Source organism: Pollicipes pollicipes, unplaced genomic scaffold (genome assembly GCF_011947565.3).
Source record: "Pollicipes pollicipes isolate AB1234 unplaced genomic scaffold, Ppol_2.1 Scaffold_4002;HRSCAF=4701_pilon_pilon_pilon, whole genome shotgun sequence".
Lineage (NCBI taxonomy): Eukaryota > Metazoa > Arthropoda > Thecostraca > Pollicipedomorpha > Pollicipedidae > Pollicipes > Pollicipes pollicipes.
In genome coordinates, this window is record NW_023596420.1 from 41,245,909 (window position 1) to 41,263,386 (window position 17,478).

Here is a 17,478-nt window from a genome sequence, read left to right on the forward strand (position 1 = left end):
CGCCCTGCGCCGCTGGGCGCGGCGCACCTTCTGGTTGACCTGGGCGTCGGCGGCGCGCGATACCGGGTCGAGTGCAGGTAGAGCTGGCGCGCGCGCGCCAGCTGACTCAGCTCCAGATAGGTATCCACGTCGCCGAGGTGCAGCAGCGGCGGCCGCGTGACGGAGCCGGCCGCCTCGTCCTCCTCGGCCACGGCCAGCGGCGGGAACTTGTCGTGTGCCATGTCGTACACGAACCGGTCCGAGCCGATGTAGTCGAAACTCTCCTGTGGACGGCAGGAGGTCAGGTCAGGTCCAGTGATTCAGGTCAGGTCAGGTCAGGTCAGGGGCTAAGAGCTGACGCTCACGTCAGCCGTGGCCAGGCCAGGCGGGCACGGCCCTTGAGAACCGGCACAGCTCAGCTGTTGCTGCCAAAACCACGTTACGTCATTCGTTCTTAAAGCTTGAGAATCCGATGCATAACAGCGTGGCTGGTCAATGAGCACCACCGGTTAACCTTTCTGTCACTCAACGCGGCAGCACTCATCAAAACCATCGCCATGCAGACGGCAAAACTGCACAGCAAACCCCAAATCCACGAAATCTGATCCACTGAGACCGCTCACCGCCGGCCTCAATGCACGAGGCGCAGCGCAATCAAGACACGGCTCGGACCTCCGTTCAGCAGGACAAATCAGCCACCCCGCCCGCCGCCGCAGACCGCCCCTGCGCCACGGCACCCCGCCAACTCACCCCGCTAAACAGCATGAACATGACGTTCATACGCGGTTGCTGCGGGGTCGGCATGTGGGCGAGCGCACGCGCCACCGACACCAGCGCCACCATGCCGACGGCGGCAGAGTCGGCGGCCGGCGCCAGCGCGTCCCACATGGTGGCGCCGTCAGCGCGCGCCGCCAGCAGCAGCGTGGCGCCGTTGGCGACTGCCGGCGCCGGCCCGCCGCGGGGCAGCAACGTGCCGAACACGTTGACCGAGCCCATGGGCATGCAGTAGACGGTATTCTTGGTGTTGATGTACTGGTCTTGGGTGCGACGCCAGCAGACCTCCGTGTTGCCGGCGGCCGACATGAAGGTGCGCATTTCGGCCGCGCAGTGGGGCCACCCCGTCAGCCGCGTTGTAGCGCGAGTGGCACTGGAACAGGAGATGACCAGTGACACTGGGGCAGGTCACAAGCCAGTGGCACTGGTGTCACACTCGTCACTATCTTCGGCGACGCCAGAGAAACGTGGCAGTGGTTGCCCCGTTGTTTATATCAGCTGACAACCCGGACCCCCGTGCAGGGCGACACAAGCGCAATTATCTGCACCTCAGAACCCATGCTGTCAAGATGCTGGCTGCGGCCGAGAGGCCGGAACTAGCACTGTTACGCTAGTTGTGCTGGTCCGGTGTGAAACATCGGTGCCGGCATCAAGGTGATGCCGACCCAGACTGACATACAGGGAAACGCGTCCAGAAAGGGACGAATTACAAAGAGCGAGCAACGCTTTGTTGTCAGGTTGCACAATATATCTTATATGGTCGGGGCAGCTCTCCGCAGACATATCAACGGAGAGCGATAACGGCATTATGAGACCAGTTTGGTTTATCTGCCGTCAGTGGACAGATAGACGTACCGACAGCGATCGCTCATTTATCATTTGGATACTAACAACACTGCCCACCATAAACATAGTAAAAACAAACCTTAAACACACACAGTTATAACCAGATACCATATACAAATATATGCATATATATATTATATATATATATATATATATATATATATATATATATATATATTATTATATATATGTATATATATTATATATATATCTATATATATACACACACACACATAATATACTATATATTATTATATATATATATTATATATATATATATATATATATATTATATATATATGCCACGCGCCACCACGCGCGCTGGCAGGTGACCGACTAGTCTTTAGTGTACGCCTCGCGCGCTACACTCGAGCAGACCACAGGTCAGTGACACCGGGGCAGTTCACAGATCAATGACACTGGGTAGGTCACAGGTCAGCGACACTGGGGCAGTTCACAGATCAATGACACTGGGGTAGGTCACAGGTCAGCGACACTGGGGCAGTTCACAGATCAATGACACTGGGGCAGTTCACAGGTCAGCGACACTGGGTAGGTCACAGGTCAGCGACACGGGGGCAGTTCACAGATCAATGACACTGGGGTAGGTCACAGGTCAGCGACACTGGGGCAGACCACAGGCCAGCGGCATTGGGGTAGGTCACAGGTCCGTGGCACCGGGGCAAGTCGCAGGTTAATGACACCGGGGCAGGTCACAGGTCATTGGCATTGGAGCGGAGGTCAGCGTTACGGGAGCGGGGACGGTGGTCTATGGTACGTTACGGGGGTCAGTGGCGATGGAGCGGCTTTTACTGACACAGAAGCGGAGCAACAGCTAGGTTACTGATGAAGAATAGAAAGAGTGCAACGCCGTCTGCCGACGTATAAGCATTGACTGCCTCATTCGCTATATAGCTAAGGGTGGGGAGGTAGTGCATAATTGCACCGCCTTAACACCGTGTCGTTCTTTGGATGAGCAGCATGCTACCATCCGCACGAAATGTGCAGATTTGCTTATAACGTCACCTTTCATGGCAATCGCCAAATGTTACAAAGGGCAGTGTATTTTCATTTGGCGCGTCGAGCCAATGTGTAGCCTTTTTTGCACTACCCCTGCAACGCCACCAGGCCGCGGGGGTGGACGGAGATTTCGGACCCCCGTGTTTTGTGAGGTCCAGAGAAGCCGCCAACAAACCTTTCAATGAAAAAATAACGGCAAATTCTGCACATGAAACGGCATGCTAAGGTTTCATGCGCTGTTCGTCCGCGCGTCGTGTCGCATATGATTCGTCTCATTCTTCAGTGTAAACAAGTATAGTAGTAAAAAAAAACAAGTATACAAATATAAGTGTAAACAAGTATAACTAAACAAGAATAATTAATTTACTTTGGCAGTTCGCAGCCAGCTTTTCGCTACGAAAGGTGTGCCTTGCATTCGGTAGCTTGTAAGCGTAGAGTTTATACATGCATTCGAAAGTTGCTTACGGTATTTGTTAAAATAAAGCCAAAACCTTTTTTCTCAAAATCAATCAGTGGAATTCAACTTTTGTTTTTCCAGAGAATTTCAATGGTAAATCTCAAGAAAATCCCAAGGGTACGAGGGAATAATCAGCACGAGCCCATTTTTGTATGAATATATATCTTTTGAGTATAAAATGATTAAAAACGATGGTTTGCACATTTCATATCAAAATCCAACTGTTCTCAGTCAATATTCCTCTCCCCACGCTCAAGTGTTCTCTTTTTTTAATTTATCAAGATCGTGCACTTAGTTTGTTAAACAACTTCACACATAATCCACCATTGGCAACTAATGCCTTTTTCAAAGCTGCGGACTGACCTTGAGCTAATTTTCTTTTTTTAATGGAAAAATAAGACACTTATCCCCTAAAAGTCAAAATTTTACAAAGACGCACTCAAAGCGTCGCAAACCAACTGAGATTGACGCCACACCCTAAGCCGTGCGGTTAGCAAGGATGAGACCCAGGTCGGGACACAGCTCACAGACACACCTCCTCGCTCAATCCAGTCCACCACCGAGCCGCGACTTCTGGCGATGACTGCTAAAAATGGCTATGACATAAGGCAGCAGAAAATGACAGCTAAACCTATTTCGTTTTTGTCTTTATTTACAGCTTTTTCAGAAGTCAAGTTTATGCTTTCTCAAGTGCATCAGACGGCATGTCCAAATCTATGGCCGCTGTAAGCTAGAAGATTTGGGGGTGGGGGAGTCAAAATCCTCTTAAAAATAGTGCGCCTCTTCCATTCAACATTCACAATATGACTGTTTTCATCTGACAGCTCAATAATTATTTCCTGAAAAGATGACAAGGCCACCGTAAATGTCTCGAAATTAGAACAATTTTGGTGAGCCGTCGTGGATTCAGCTATTACTGAATCGTACACATGAATTCACTTTCTGCTCGCATAATGTTATTCCTCAACGGGACCTCATCATCTCTTGCCGTTTTGCAGTAGCAAATGTATGCTCAGTGACCCACACCGTAGCATGCGGCCGCCAGCGCGACGGGAAGACTGAAGACGCTCACTGAGGGCTGACCAGACGAAGGCGAGGTCAGAGGCTCACTGAGGGCTGACCGGATGAGGGCGAGGTCTAAGGCTCACTGAGGGCTGACCGGATGAGGGTGAGGTCTGAGGCTCATTGAGGGCTGACCGGATGAGGGTGAGGTCTGAGGCCCACTGCGGGCTGACCGTATGAGAGTGACGTCTGGGGCTCACCGAGAGCTGACCAGACGAAAGCGAGGTGAAAGGCTCACCGAAGGCCGACCGGAACGAGAGAAAGTCAGAGGCTCACTGGGGGCTGGCCACAGAGGCGCGTGCAGCCACTCACCTCAAACACGTCCCTGATCTGCGACTCGTTCTTCAGCAGGATGATGGGAAAGCTCCAGTGCCGCTTAAACATGCCTGAGCCGGCCGGGTTCCACGGGTTGTGTAGGGAGTAGTTGTATTCTTTCGGGTTCTTGTCCGGTTGGTAAAAACCTGAAAAGGAGCACCGTTATCACGTTCACTGGACGTGGGGCCTAAGACCACCAAGCCCCTCCACCTGGGGTAATCCTGCAATCCTTGTGAGCCACTACATGTATGACGCTGAAATGTAAGCCACTGAGTGTCTAGCATGCATGACATTGTGGTGGGCGGGGAGGTTCTCTGATGTACTTGCGCGCCAATTCATAAATCATAATGCTTGAAAAATTGGTCGCTTCGAGCCTGGTGAGTCTTCGCCCATAGTGGTGGATTCCTGGTCAGTTGCTCGTGCGGGAGGTCGGGGGGTCTCGAGGGGAGAGCCCGCCTCCGCTCAGCCAGAGGGGCCCCAGCTAATTAGCAGCCTCGTGGACTGCTTGGAAGGCGAAGGGTTGTCATAAAGTGTTTGCCATGTCATGCATCCTGAATCATCTGGACCGGGCCTCCTCTACCCTCGAGCTCTATAAAACTCAAGAGCTCTACAAAAACTATTCACGGGCGTGCGTTCACGGATTTTGAGGAGAAATTCTCAGGCGGCCTCCTCGAAAAAACTTGCAGTTTGGCTAGGCTCTTGGGCGTGATTTTCCAACGGGCCTGCTGTGTTTGGGCGGGAAGAGGGCACGTGGAACCACACCGCAACCTATCCGCAGTGGCAATTATGGCTTTAGGACGCTTCAGCTGCGCGGTCATACAGCGCCTACCACTGCATCTTATCCATATTCCCTTCAGCTCTATCTACTGTACTTCTCTATCTTGGAGAAATCGTAATTTGCCATTCTTGTAGCATTTCGGGGTCTCGGAAAGCGAAGGAAACGCCATTTTTGGAGATCATAGAGGCCAACCGGAGCAGATCGCGATGACCAATTGTATACAAAGGATACCTACTCACGCTTTTAGGCGCTACCTTGGTAGGTAGGCATTTTTTCAGACAAAATTAACTTGTGAAAGGCACTTGAGTTTTCGTTAAAAGTGGTTTAATTTGTTGTTTGTTGCGAAACAGCAATATTTTCCAACCATTCAGCAAAGATTGGTTTGAAGTCAGTTGTGAGGTTTTTCATGAGCTCCGCAAGCAGACCACTTAGACGCCGCGGTTCTTTCCAAGTATGCCTCAGGATGCTTCGGCTACCTCATCGACACCAACTTCATCTTTTGGAGAGGGATGCGCCCAACGGTGTGCCGGCTGTAATCTGCCGGATGTGCAGTGACGCAAATAAATAAAACGAAAACCACGGCTGTCCCTTGCCTACATGAGGAGATCAAGCTATTTCAAACACACACTCTCAGTCAGACGGCGTAAGACAGTCTGGCAGACACTATTCTGGATCCATGCCCCAATGTTTCCGAGTACGCGTGGTGTGGACGGCGTCTGAAGAGTAAAGTTGGGAGTGAGGAACGGCTACATGCCACGGATGCAGGTCTTACCCGAGTTGGACCGATGAAAAACTCTGGATGAATAGAGGACCTCCAATTCAGTGACGTGCTAATTTATCCCAGCACAAGGCCTCCTGGTCCGGAAAGGAGGCATTTTGGAACAGGAGGCTCCTTCATACATAAAGGGACCTCCTAATCCAGACCGGGCGTATGCTGATTTATACAGAGGGCTTGCTAATCCAAGAAGTATGGGCCTTCTAATTCATAAAGGGAGCCTCAATCCAGCAAGCCGCGACACAAAACGGGTCCTCCTGATCCACCATTCGGTTTTCGCCTTCTGCCTACTTGACCTGCCTTCCCCTGACCTCTATCCCTATTGACTCGTTGTTTAGCTGACTTATTGTATTTGACCTTTGTCGTTTTACTTTCATCCGTGTTTTTGTCCCTTTGAAATAATGACTTGCTAATTCATCTATTCGGCATTCATCCCCTCCGACTTTTTGCCCGCTCAACTTGGCATTCAATTCCTCTTGGTGTCTTCTTGTTCGACTTTTTTCTTTTGACATTTTGCGAACTGACTTCGACTTCCTGACTTTTGACCCTCTGCCCGGTTACCCTCACACATGTCTGAACCACCCATGCAGACGCTATAACCTCGTTGTGTACGCTGCGGTGAATTTCACCGTCAAACTTTCCAGCCCGGCAGCACTGAAGTCTGCGATGCCTCGGGGTCATCCAGCCGGCTGGCCTTGGACCGAACGTAAGCTTGCCGACAGACCTGCTATGGCACGATGATCTGCTCACACGGGAACGCCCCGTGGGATCTCCGGCCAACCGCGGCCGTCTGGAGGCCCAAGCAGCCGTTCGCGACCTCCCACCAGTCCGCCGCCATGATCAGCTCAGTGTGCACCGTCTGTGTTCTCCTGCCGGTGAGCTGTGCCCGTTTGTGAGGCGCTCGGGCACTGTGCAATGATTTCGGCCACGGGGCCTCGCTTCGGTCGGAACGTCACCAGCGCGGTGGGGACGTACTCTGGTACAAGCGTGACTGCGGCCACTGTGATCTCGGGAGAATCCAACATCGCGTGAGACATGGCCGCTTGGTCAGTTGGCCTTGAAAAAATGACCATTGTTTACATCGGAGCCATGGGAGGCTGGTTGATATTTACGAAGGTAAGCTAGACTGTGCCCGAAACGTTGACATCGCTTCCTTGGCAATGCAGCGAGACATTCCTACGGGTCGGGCAATAACTCCTCCCGTTTTGCTGTGATATCTCACACACTGTTAGCGTCGTTGCAATTTGGCCGCCCGAGCTCACTGCCATTTTACACGACGGGCCATTTACCTACCGCCAAGTCATTTTGGTTTACACGATGCAAATGTGGATATACGGCCAACCGCCCCACATCCCTTTTCTTCGCGAGCACTCGATCATTTTCCCCGGTGGTCCCGGTGTCCATACGTGAATGCATCGATTAATTCATCGATCAATTTATCGATGAATTCATCATGCGTTTCATTGACGCCCGTAACCTCTCCCCAGACCATAAGGGGTCTAGTCTGCATGAAGCTAAAGCTTGAAAATTAAGTTATAGTTGCCTTTACACCAGTGATATCATGAATCAAATGCTCTCTAAGCCGCTGGTGCAGTCCGCAGCCTCTGTACCGCATCGGCGAGGCGTCGGGGTGAGGCTGACCACCACTGAGATAGCAAGAGACGCGGAGGCCGGCTGGTCCAGTGGAGCTGAGATGGCAACAGACGCGGAGGCCGGCTGGTCCAGTGGAGCTGAGATGGCAACAGACGCGGAGGCCGGCTGTTCCACTGGAGCTGAGATAGCAAGAGACGCGGAGCCGGCTGGTCCAGTGGAGCTGGAGCGGTCAGCCGGCTCTCGGGTGGGGGGGGGGGGGGGATAGCCTCAGGTGACGCGGTGGCGCCAAAGTCCGACCCATCATTCAGCCGTGTTGACGAAGGGTTTACGACAGATCGGTGGCTTGGGCTAGCTTGCGCCAATAACCACGTCCATAACAAGGCTTCAGAGCTGATTCCCTGCTGCTCGCCGCGCTGCGCACAATGACGGAGCACTATGTTCATGACTCTGGCACCTGACGGCGTCGTTTTCCTGTTCCAGGTGTTGGGCCTGACGTACGGGATGCCGCCGCCTGCGGCACCTCACCTGGTCACGGCGCCCAACTACTACGCCAACATCAACGTGGCGACTGCTCCGGACGTGGCCCGGGAGAGCAGCAGCGCCCCTGGCGGCGGCCAGCTGAACGTCATCTCCATCCTGCGGCCGCACACCACTGTTTCCGGTACCACGTGGGGCGGCGTTGACGGCGCCGGTGGCCCAGCTGGCTCCAAGGTGGTGTGGCCTGGTTGTGCTCATGAGCCGTCGCCCTGTCGCTCCGGACAGGGCGACAGTCGCTGCTGTTACAGTGTTCAGCGACAATACCTGCTCCCAGGGCACAATCACGGTGCCCGGCGGCTGTCTGGTGTTCATATGACCCGCGGGACCCACGGAGGACGGAGCGACGGAGCGACGGACCCACGGAGGATGGGGCGAGAGACAGCCAGCGAACAGGAGACAGAGATGCGGAGAGACAGCCAGCGAACCGCGACAAGCTCATGTCAAGTGGTGCACACCATGGATGTTCAAAACTGGTGCAAGCTCACAGTGCTGCAAGGCGCACATGGATCGTTATATGCCGAAATACCACTGTGGAGGCAATCCGTGTTAAAAATTATGAATAAAAAGGTATTAGAAATCTGAGTAAAGATGCTGGGCAAATCATGGCGCCGTGGCCACCTGCGAACAAAACAGCGCTTTCAAACGTAAGTCGTTTAGCCAGAAATATGCTGGGTAGAGCGGATATAGTCCGTGGAATGACTTCCTCCCTTGTGTCTTTTGTCACAAAGTCACAGTCACACACTTCTGTCACTTGCTCCTTTTGCCTTTTGGTACTGCATAGGGCATTTCTTGTTCAGACAATTAGCCAATAACTATGAACCAGCACCACTGTATCGGAAAGCCGACGGCAACGACAAAAAAACGATCGCAAAATGGGACCTGAGATACCTCAAATACCCGCGATCACGGGTGGGGGGGGGGGGAGCAGTTTCTCCACGCAAGAGGCTATCTCCGGAAGGGATGCACAGGAATCGGATCACATTGGGCTACAAAGCTTCCGCGGTGGCCGCCTGCTGGATGACCTAACTCACGTGTGGCGTGGGCTGTAAATGAGCTAGAAAATGGCCAGGCAACATGGCGGGTTTCGAAAATATGTGAATTTCCTTTTTTGTCCAATGGCGTTAATCGTAATGCGTGTCGGTGTGAGTGTTGTGTTGGGTGGGGCAGAGAGAGGAACTTTGATATACTCGTTATGCAAGCCATTTATCAACCATCAGGACAAGCAAGGCATCGGCGGATTATCCCGTATCCATCCACATCATCTTCCTGGGCTACTCGATGAACGACGGATAATTTGCTGACTCGCACAGTGTGGAACAGAGATACGATGCATAAGATGATCAGATGCTCTGGACACAGAACCTAGCGCGTCCCCATGGCTCAGTTGGTTAGAGTGCCTGCCTCCCGGGTCGCCAACCAGCAGCGGGGTGTGCTTCAGTCGCTTTAGGCGCTCGCCATTTACTGGTGACTGGGATGACCCGCGGCCGGTAGCAGAGGACGTGCCGAATGTCAAAGATCGGGACGGACCAAGCCGAACATTGCGGCACATTAATCTCTCGCAGCGCCGTCGTTGATCCGGGCGTTCGCAGCAGGACAGCGGGATCAGGGCTCAGACGCACACTCCGTGCGACCAACAATTGTAAAGACTTCAGTGTCGGCGTGACAGGGCGTGAGGGCGTGGCAGATGCGCCGGGCCGCTCAAATTGAATTTGTGTAACCAAAGTTCGCGGGAGATTCCCCCGGGCTGTGATCTTGCTCGCAACAACGGCCACTCAATGCAGCCCATTTCACCGGAGAGCACATCACGCGGCAACTGCACGCTGCATGGCACTGGACTGGCAAATGTGAGAGTTGCTGATACCGTTTACCGAAGGTTTCCGGCTTCGCCAACGTAGCTTTTGGCATCAGCTACGTGACGACTGGCATATCCACCCGGTAATGCCTGGCCGGTCCCACGCCGTTCATGGCTCCTTTCTAGTCTGTAGCTTGGCGGTTGGTGCAAATCACGACTGGGCCTGTGGAATGCCTGTACAGGAGTTCCCCTAGGGGAGGGGAGGGGGCTGGAGCGTACCACCGCGCGGTCGCGACGGCGCCTCTGGCCAAGGCCGGGGTCGGATGGCCGCTATGTGTCGGTGGTCCGGCGCCGGCTGTGGGCGACGGTGAGGGGCCACGGTTTGGATGTGAGCGTGAGGCAATAAAGACGTGGGCGTGGTCAGGTTTGAATCGTCTCCTACAATGTCATAACTGATCAAGCATCTTAACACTTCGGGGTTAAAACATCAAGGCAACGACCGCAATAAAAAATAAAGTAAGCGCGGTAATTGCCACCGAAGCTGCAGGGCGGGCAGGTCTCAGAGAGATCAAACCGGTCCGCTTCCGGACCACGAATGCAGTGTTGCGCATCTATCGCAGCTGAAAAATGAGTCGGAGCACTAAGGCCAACGCACTGTCATGAAATCCGCTATCGTAATAATAACGCCGGAATGAAGGCAGTTTTCCAAATTTGTTGATAGTTCAGCAGTTTTCAAAATTTGAGTTCTTCATAAATGCAAATAACAAAATGTCATAGTACTACATTACCAACCAATTAACTTAGTCATTCAACTAAGGGCAGCTTGGACATTTTCCATACCCAACAATTCAATGTTAAACAGCATCAGAAGCAACTCTTATTCTCGCACACGAGGTGATGAACACGGTAGATGATTTGGCATCCCACAGATGAATGACATTACGTCAGGTAAGTACGCAATGGCACCACTGCGGATTTTGGAACGGCATTTCATGAGAATGAAGCCATTTACACCCAATGGACTTCTACAACCTTGATATACCTATTTCTGGAACCGACGCAGTCTCTACGATTCTGCAGAGTATACGGTGGTACCATCGCTAAGTTTGGCACGCTGTTTCGTGCGGATTACGTTATTTCCAGACGAAAATGTTGATTCCATCGGGCATCGAGCGCCTTGATCCATCTCTTTCTGGCATTAACCTAGTCCTTATAAATAAAAACACGTAATCCATTTGACGTCGACTAGCCACAAAACTAGCTCCAGCGCCACAGCACGGCCCGTTCAGTACTGTTCTTTGAAAGGCTTATGTCTTTGCAGCTGCTGATCCTACCAGGCCACCATCATTACATTGCCAGCAACATCTAGCGCAAATCATTGAGGATTGTGCTGTAATCTGTCAAGGCACGCAAATGCAGGTTGCTGGGTCGAGTGGTGCATTGCTTCCATTCCGCAACGTCGACGCTATTCCATCTTTCCATTTGATCGACACGGGAAACGTCGGGCTTCAGGTGGCGAAAAGGTTGAAGGCCGCGGTTTGGAAACAAATCCAGACCACAGCGTCCTGCCTTCGCAACGACAAGAGCTAACTTTTGCCCAAGGAGAGAAACGAGCGCAATCCTACCGCCAAAGATCTAGATCCATGTGACCAGACTGCCATGGGTAAACCATGGATCCGCCCGGTGGCGTTCGGATCGATCACGATTGGTTGATCCCTACGTCAAATCATACGTCAACCAGAGCGGGTGGACACGTGCCACCAGATGTTATGGTGCAGGCGAGCGGGTCGCACATACATCACCCAGCGACCTCAACACTATCTTGGCTTAAGGCGGACCAACGACAGACCGGGAAGCCAATAGCATCACCATTTTCAGAACCTGCGTCAAACACTACACCCAGATGTCAATGATTATCCGGATTACAATGTCTGATGATTACAATGCCTGACGATTGGCGCTTAGGCGCGTCGACTGCTGGGGTCATGTTGTGCCCATGCTCATTGTGACTCATTTCCACCCAGCCTTTTCCCCAATACCCGAACCAGCCACCATAAAACGTTAAGTCTTCCACACGTCTTCAACTCGTCGAATAAAATTTCCGGGCTCCGGCAGACCCTAAGCCAACTAATATTCCAGCCGCATTATCTCCCGCATGAACGCCTAACATCAGTCCACCTCTGCCATGATGTCCTGGAACTTTCGTATAACTGGTCCATGCTTATCTTGTGAAAGAAGCTCTCATCTAATTCATGAATTTCCGACCATACGTCTGCCTATCTGACTGTCTGACTGTTCGTGTTCGTTTCGCCAGACGCACAGCACGGACAGCTGCATGGATTGCCGTGCAATTTGCACGTACGACAGGATCAACCTAAAATGCGATCCACGACATAAAATTACGTCCGACAGATACCGGTGTCCGTCACAGCGCGCGCCAAAAGGGTGTATTGTTGCATTTAGCACGGAGACATTTTTAACTTAGACATTTTTCGTGAATGTAAGAAAAAGAAGGTAGACGAAGTCCAAGCCATTGAGAACATTCCGAAAGGCTCGAGCGACGGTGAATGCGGGGTCCCCACACGCGGGGAACTGCCAGTTGACACAAACATCGGAATCCATGTGCGCCTTACAGCGCAGGGTGCTGAAAAGCGCACATGGATCGTTGCATACTGAAATACCACAGCGGAGGCCATCCGTGTTAATCGCAACGGGTCAATGCATCCCGCGCTACGCGTCCCCTTACTTCTTTAATTGTGTACACGCTCGTGTGGGCCGCTTGCTGATTACTGTATGACAGCGCGGCAGCCGCCAGGCGGTAATCCCAGCACACCTCCTGGCCTCCGTTTGTTAAGGCTTTCGACGTGACTCTGGAGATTCCCTTCTAATTGGTCAACACTTGCCAGCACTGGTTGTCATGGATACCCATCACTGACGCCAAAGTTGGCGAGGCCGGGTGGAGGCCGTACCTCGCGACCGCACTTTCTCGGCTAAAGGCATGTTGCGGTGAGGTAGGCGAAGCGATACGCCATAAACTACAGCAATCTGACACATGGCACTAACGATAATCCACATAGCCCGTTCTGCCTGTCAATTTTCTCCATTTAGTGTTATCCACATTAAGAGCAAGAATCCTAGCGAGTCCCGTATGATTTGCCTGAGACGGACCATGTCATATCATCCACTGGCTTAGTTGGAGAAAGTCCATGCCATATCACCCATTAATGGCTTGCGAACACTTGCCGAAAGCAGCAACGCAAATGCTTCTCTCGTTGTCACTTCTTCTCAAAGACACCATGGTGCCACTATGTGCACAGTTACCATCCTAGCCGATATTTCAATAGTCAGTAGACGGTAATCAGTAGTCGGGTTACCGTAACTCGAAATACGCGACGAATACCCTGATCTTTCCTTAATGAGGAAAGTAAAGAGGGCATGCTTATCCTAAACAACCCGCATCGGGCCTTAAGCCACGGCACCTCCACAAACGTTCAAACTGGCATCTCCACACACGTTAAATCGATCGCAAAGCGTTTATGCGGCAGGATCATAGTAGGAATGGCTTGCGTGCTAATTTCCGCTGATGTATGAACCCTTACAAAACGCCAGCACTATATTTAAGATCCACGGCAAAACTCTGGACTTCAGCAGGAAACGCACTGCCAAGGGTAATACACTTTGGCGCTATATGTCAGTTATAAATTTTTGCCAGAAAAAGCTCAGACAGCAAAAATACGCGACCGAAGCCAGAGACGAGTTAAATGAAACAGTTTAATGAGCTTAATGAACGCATCTCCTGCCGGCGAGCGGATGTACCTCGCCCCAAGCGACCCAGCGTCGTAGCGGTTGGCGTACTTCTCCCCAGACACACTCACTGGAGACGCGGTTGGGCCAGACGTCGTCCTCGGAGAACTGGAAGGTGTCCGGCTGCCAGCTGCCGTCGGGCAGCGTCAGCAGCACACCCTTGACGTCACCTGCCGGATACGCGTGACGTCAGAGCGCGCGGCGAGCCGCAGCGATGCGCAGACGCTCGCGATAAATTACATCAATCCTCCTCGCGCATCGCTCCTCGCGATGCGCGAGGAGGGCGCCAAGCAGGCCGCAAGTCAACGGATTACCCCTTCCCCACCAAAAATAGCACATGGCGACACCCAGCATGGCTTAACACACGGCCAACGCTCTTCAGCCGGGCCGCCGGGCTGTGAGAGCCCTGCCGGCGCGCCGCCGCCAGCCACTGACCTCTGTCCGGATCGGCCGTCATGGCCTCCAGCTGGCGCAGGGTGGCCACGCTGAACTGCGACCGAGGCAACACCACCACATATGACAACTTATTGTCCGACGCCAGCAGCTGATCCAGCGCCGCCGACGTATTCGCCACGCGCAGCAGGCCCACGTTGCCGGAGAAGTCGGCTGGTGGCGGGAGGATGCCGACGTCAGAGCCGTCTGTGCCAGCGACCATTGCCCAGTGGCGCCGCCGGCGGCCAGCGGCCAAAGCTGGCCCATTAGGCCACCGTCCATCGCCGCTAGTCCACGATATTCATCGCACAAGCCGGGTGCATGCACACCTGGGTTTGAATATGTGCACAAGGATTTCCCTTAGTTTGCCACATAAGATAGCATGTCAGGACAGACTGTGCTCACTAGCAGATTTCTCAAACACAACTGTCCCACAGAATTGTAAAGCAATTAATGATGTGAGGCCAAGAAACCAAAACTACAACATTCATCTGGCACTTGAAATAGGCTGATCCAGAACAAATCATTGACATCCCAGGATGCCTATCACTTGCCCTATCTTAATGCAATGAGCAAACACACTGCCAGTCATTTTTGTGATACCCATGCCTGGCTCATAACACACAAATGGTCTCTGCAGAGCTGCTGCAAAGTCCACTTCCAGCTCACCTCTGCATCCAAACTCATGTGTGGCATTGGTGATAGTGAAGCAGCTGTATGTGGCATCCAGATCCTGGTAAATTGTCTCCCAAATCCGATTTCCAGATGCTGTGGTGGAACATCACATGGTTAAACAGTAATGATGGGCTTATACAGACAAGCATGGGGTAGGAGGGAGAATACACCATGCAGGAGTCATTGAGAGCATCCTTAAATGGTGTCTTTTCTAGCGATACACAAATATGTTTCAACAAAATAAGTTGCGATAGTAATGACCCTAGGATACGGAAACTTTGCAACCAAGGAATCAGTTGGCAAAGACATTCAAGGGAAAAAATGTCATGAACATGAGAGCCATGAGCCATGAGCATGGAGATCATCCACAACTTATGGTTCTCCACCTTCACTTTTACATCCATTTGCATGCAAGCTTTGATTATTTTTAGTGCCAAACACCTAGAAAAGTTTGTGCGAGTTCCAGTTGGCTAAAAACCAATTCCCTGTGCTGGATGCCCACATGACACCAGTGCAATGATCCTCGCATTTACATGCACCAAACTCAGGCCATGTGAAATCATGATAAATTTGTACATCATTTGCTTCTTATAAATGATCTTGGAGCATTTTTGCCTGAAATCACCTTCAAACATCACGCCGGGGCGGACATGTTCTGGATGTCATGCATTGTTTGGTGTATTTGAGTTAAGCATGGTTATGCTGCTGACAGCAAAGTTTAGTTGTGAAGGATTGTTTTTAGAAACTGAAACTAGAAACTTGGTGTATGAAGGAAAAGGCTTGGTGTATGAGGGAAACTATTCTGGCACTGGCAGACAGGCATGGAAGTGTTAGATGGCTGTTGCTTACAATAACACTTGTGACAAACTACTGTCAAAATGATCACATGCCACATGGATTATGGCACAAGACAACCATTCTTGATCTTTCACTTTCAGGCATTCCTGAAATCTTGCATTTATATGGCTTGGCCATACAACTGATATCCAAATGCACATGCTGGCCATGATCCTTCTCCTAGCTGTATTCTTATCCTGGAACCTGTTGGCATTGTTGCCCATTTCAAACAATTATAAAACATTTCATTAAGCCCAGATTAACCAAGGTCATGATAATGCACGCGTAAATGGGTGAACATACCATAGCCGTATTACAAACCGATCAGCACGTATATTACCTGAACCGAGCAGCAGGATCACAACCACCGGGCATAGCTGGCAATTCATTATTGCAAACTTGTCCAGTAGATCTCGGAAAATCCGTGATGATCTTGGTTTTTGTCACAACTTTGCTTGTCACCGGCTCATCCTAACCATTGCACACGCAGAACTCCACCCGAAAGCTTCCACGAATAGGGTATCAAATGACTCCCCGTGCAACAAGGGGTAATTTAAATGGTTGTGAAAATGCACAGGCAGTGTATACAAATACTTATCATCCCAAACCGGCGGCCGCGGCCAACACCCCAACAGCGGACAAACCACACAGGCGGTGTTGGCGACGATCAAGGTGATGATAAAGCCAGCTGAGAGGAGGGGACTAAAATGCTGACATACTTAGCAAACATAACCGTGGTGAATAACTGTTTATTCAATCGCTTTAAAACAGTCACAAATCAATTGTCATGCTTAAATCAGTATGCAAAAAGAAACATGGTTATCATGGTGCTAATTTTTTTCCGCAAGGTGTCATTTTTTGTAAATTATTGGGGGTCGAATCAAAGGCCAGACAACCTACCCCCCCCTTCCCACCCACTTTTTTCTCACCGGATTTAGCCCACTTCATTTTGATTAAACGCAATCTTTGTTTCAAGCAGTATAGAAGTCATGCAAGGTTGCATCCATGGAGCAGGCACTGGACGCACGCGTCCCCTCTGGTCGGCACGTGAACGCGCCCCTTGAGAGGCCACCTTAGAGCGCCGATGGCGCTCTTCCATGGTGGTCATGGAAAGCGGTACGCATTTCGGTTGTGGGGAACGTGGGCTTGGTTAATCACAAAGGACTTAGGTCGCCCCGTGTTCCAGAGTTTCTCACCTTAACCTCACAAACCATTGCGTGCCTTATGGCGCTTAGTATGTGAAGTTTGTTGCATCGTTGATACCCTCAACTGTTAGGATCCGTATCTTGTGGTGAGAGCAACCATGACTTTTAGTTATGAGAGTGGTACAAGACGCCACTGCGCAGAAAGAACAAAGATAGTCTCTGTGTTGTGATCATCTTTTACCAGCGTTTTTTTGTAGCATTCCAGCCAAAAACAATGGGGGGGGGGGGTAGGCCAACATTGGGGGCCAGGGCCCCCCCAAAAAAAATCGACACCCGTGGGAAATGGCATCAATTCCATAACCGAGCAACTCCGACATAAGAACCTATCGTTCCAATGACCGGAAAACCTTCGTCATTCGATCCGTAATACCTAGCTACCTTCGGCACGTGTGCAAACGGTGATCCTTGGTCAAATAAAAAACTTGCAATGACAAATTTGACAACTCAATAGGAAATTTTGACAAATTTTGCGTTTTTGCTTACAGCCATCTTAGGTTTCATAGCCTTTTCCTATTTACAGCTGGGGGTGTCATCCCCTCCCCCAACTTGGGCTTAGGTTTCTCGACTTTGGGAAAGGGGGATAAATTTGGGAGAGAA

At 51.3% G+C, this 17,478-nt stretch overlaps 1 protein-coding gene across 1 annotated transcript in view; it reads right to left on the minus strand.

Moving 5' to 3' along the window:
• The window catches only part of LOC119094507 (nicastrin), a 19,421-nt gene extending 3,137 nt beyond the window's left edge, over window positions 1-16,284 (minus strand). The window contains exons 1-8 of the mRNA XM_037217564.1: window positions 16,017-16,284; window positions 14,834-14,932; window positions 14,168-14,338; window positions 13,804-13,902; window positions 4,451-4,599; window positions 1,097-1,126; window positions 730-768; window positions 192-263 (exon numbers count right to left, since the gene is read on the minus strand). Of these exons, the coding sequence (XP_037073459.1) occupies window positions 192-263; window positions 730-768; window positions 1,097-1,126; window positions 4,451-4,599; window positions 13,804-13,902; window positions 14,168-14,338; window positions 14,834-14,932; window positions 16,017-16,065 (708 nt within the window). The 5' untranslated portion in view covers window positions 16,066-16,284. The remainder of the gene's footprint in view (window positions 1-191; window positions 264-729; window positions 769-1,096; window positions 1,127-4,450; window positions 4,600-13,803; window positions 13,903-14,167; window positions 14,339-14,833; window positions 14,933-16,016) is intronic.
• Window positions 16,285-17,478: the final 1,194 nt, after the last annotated feature.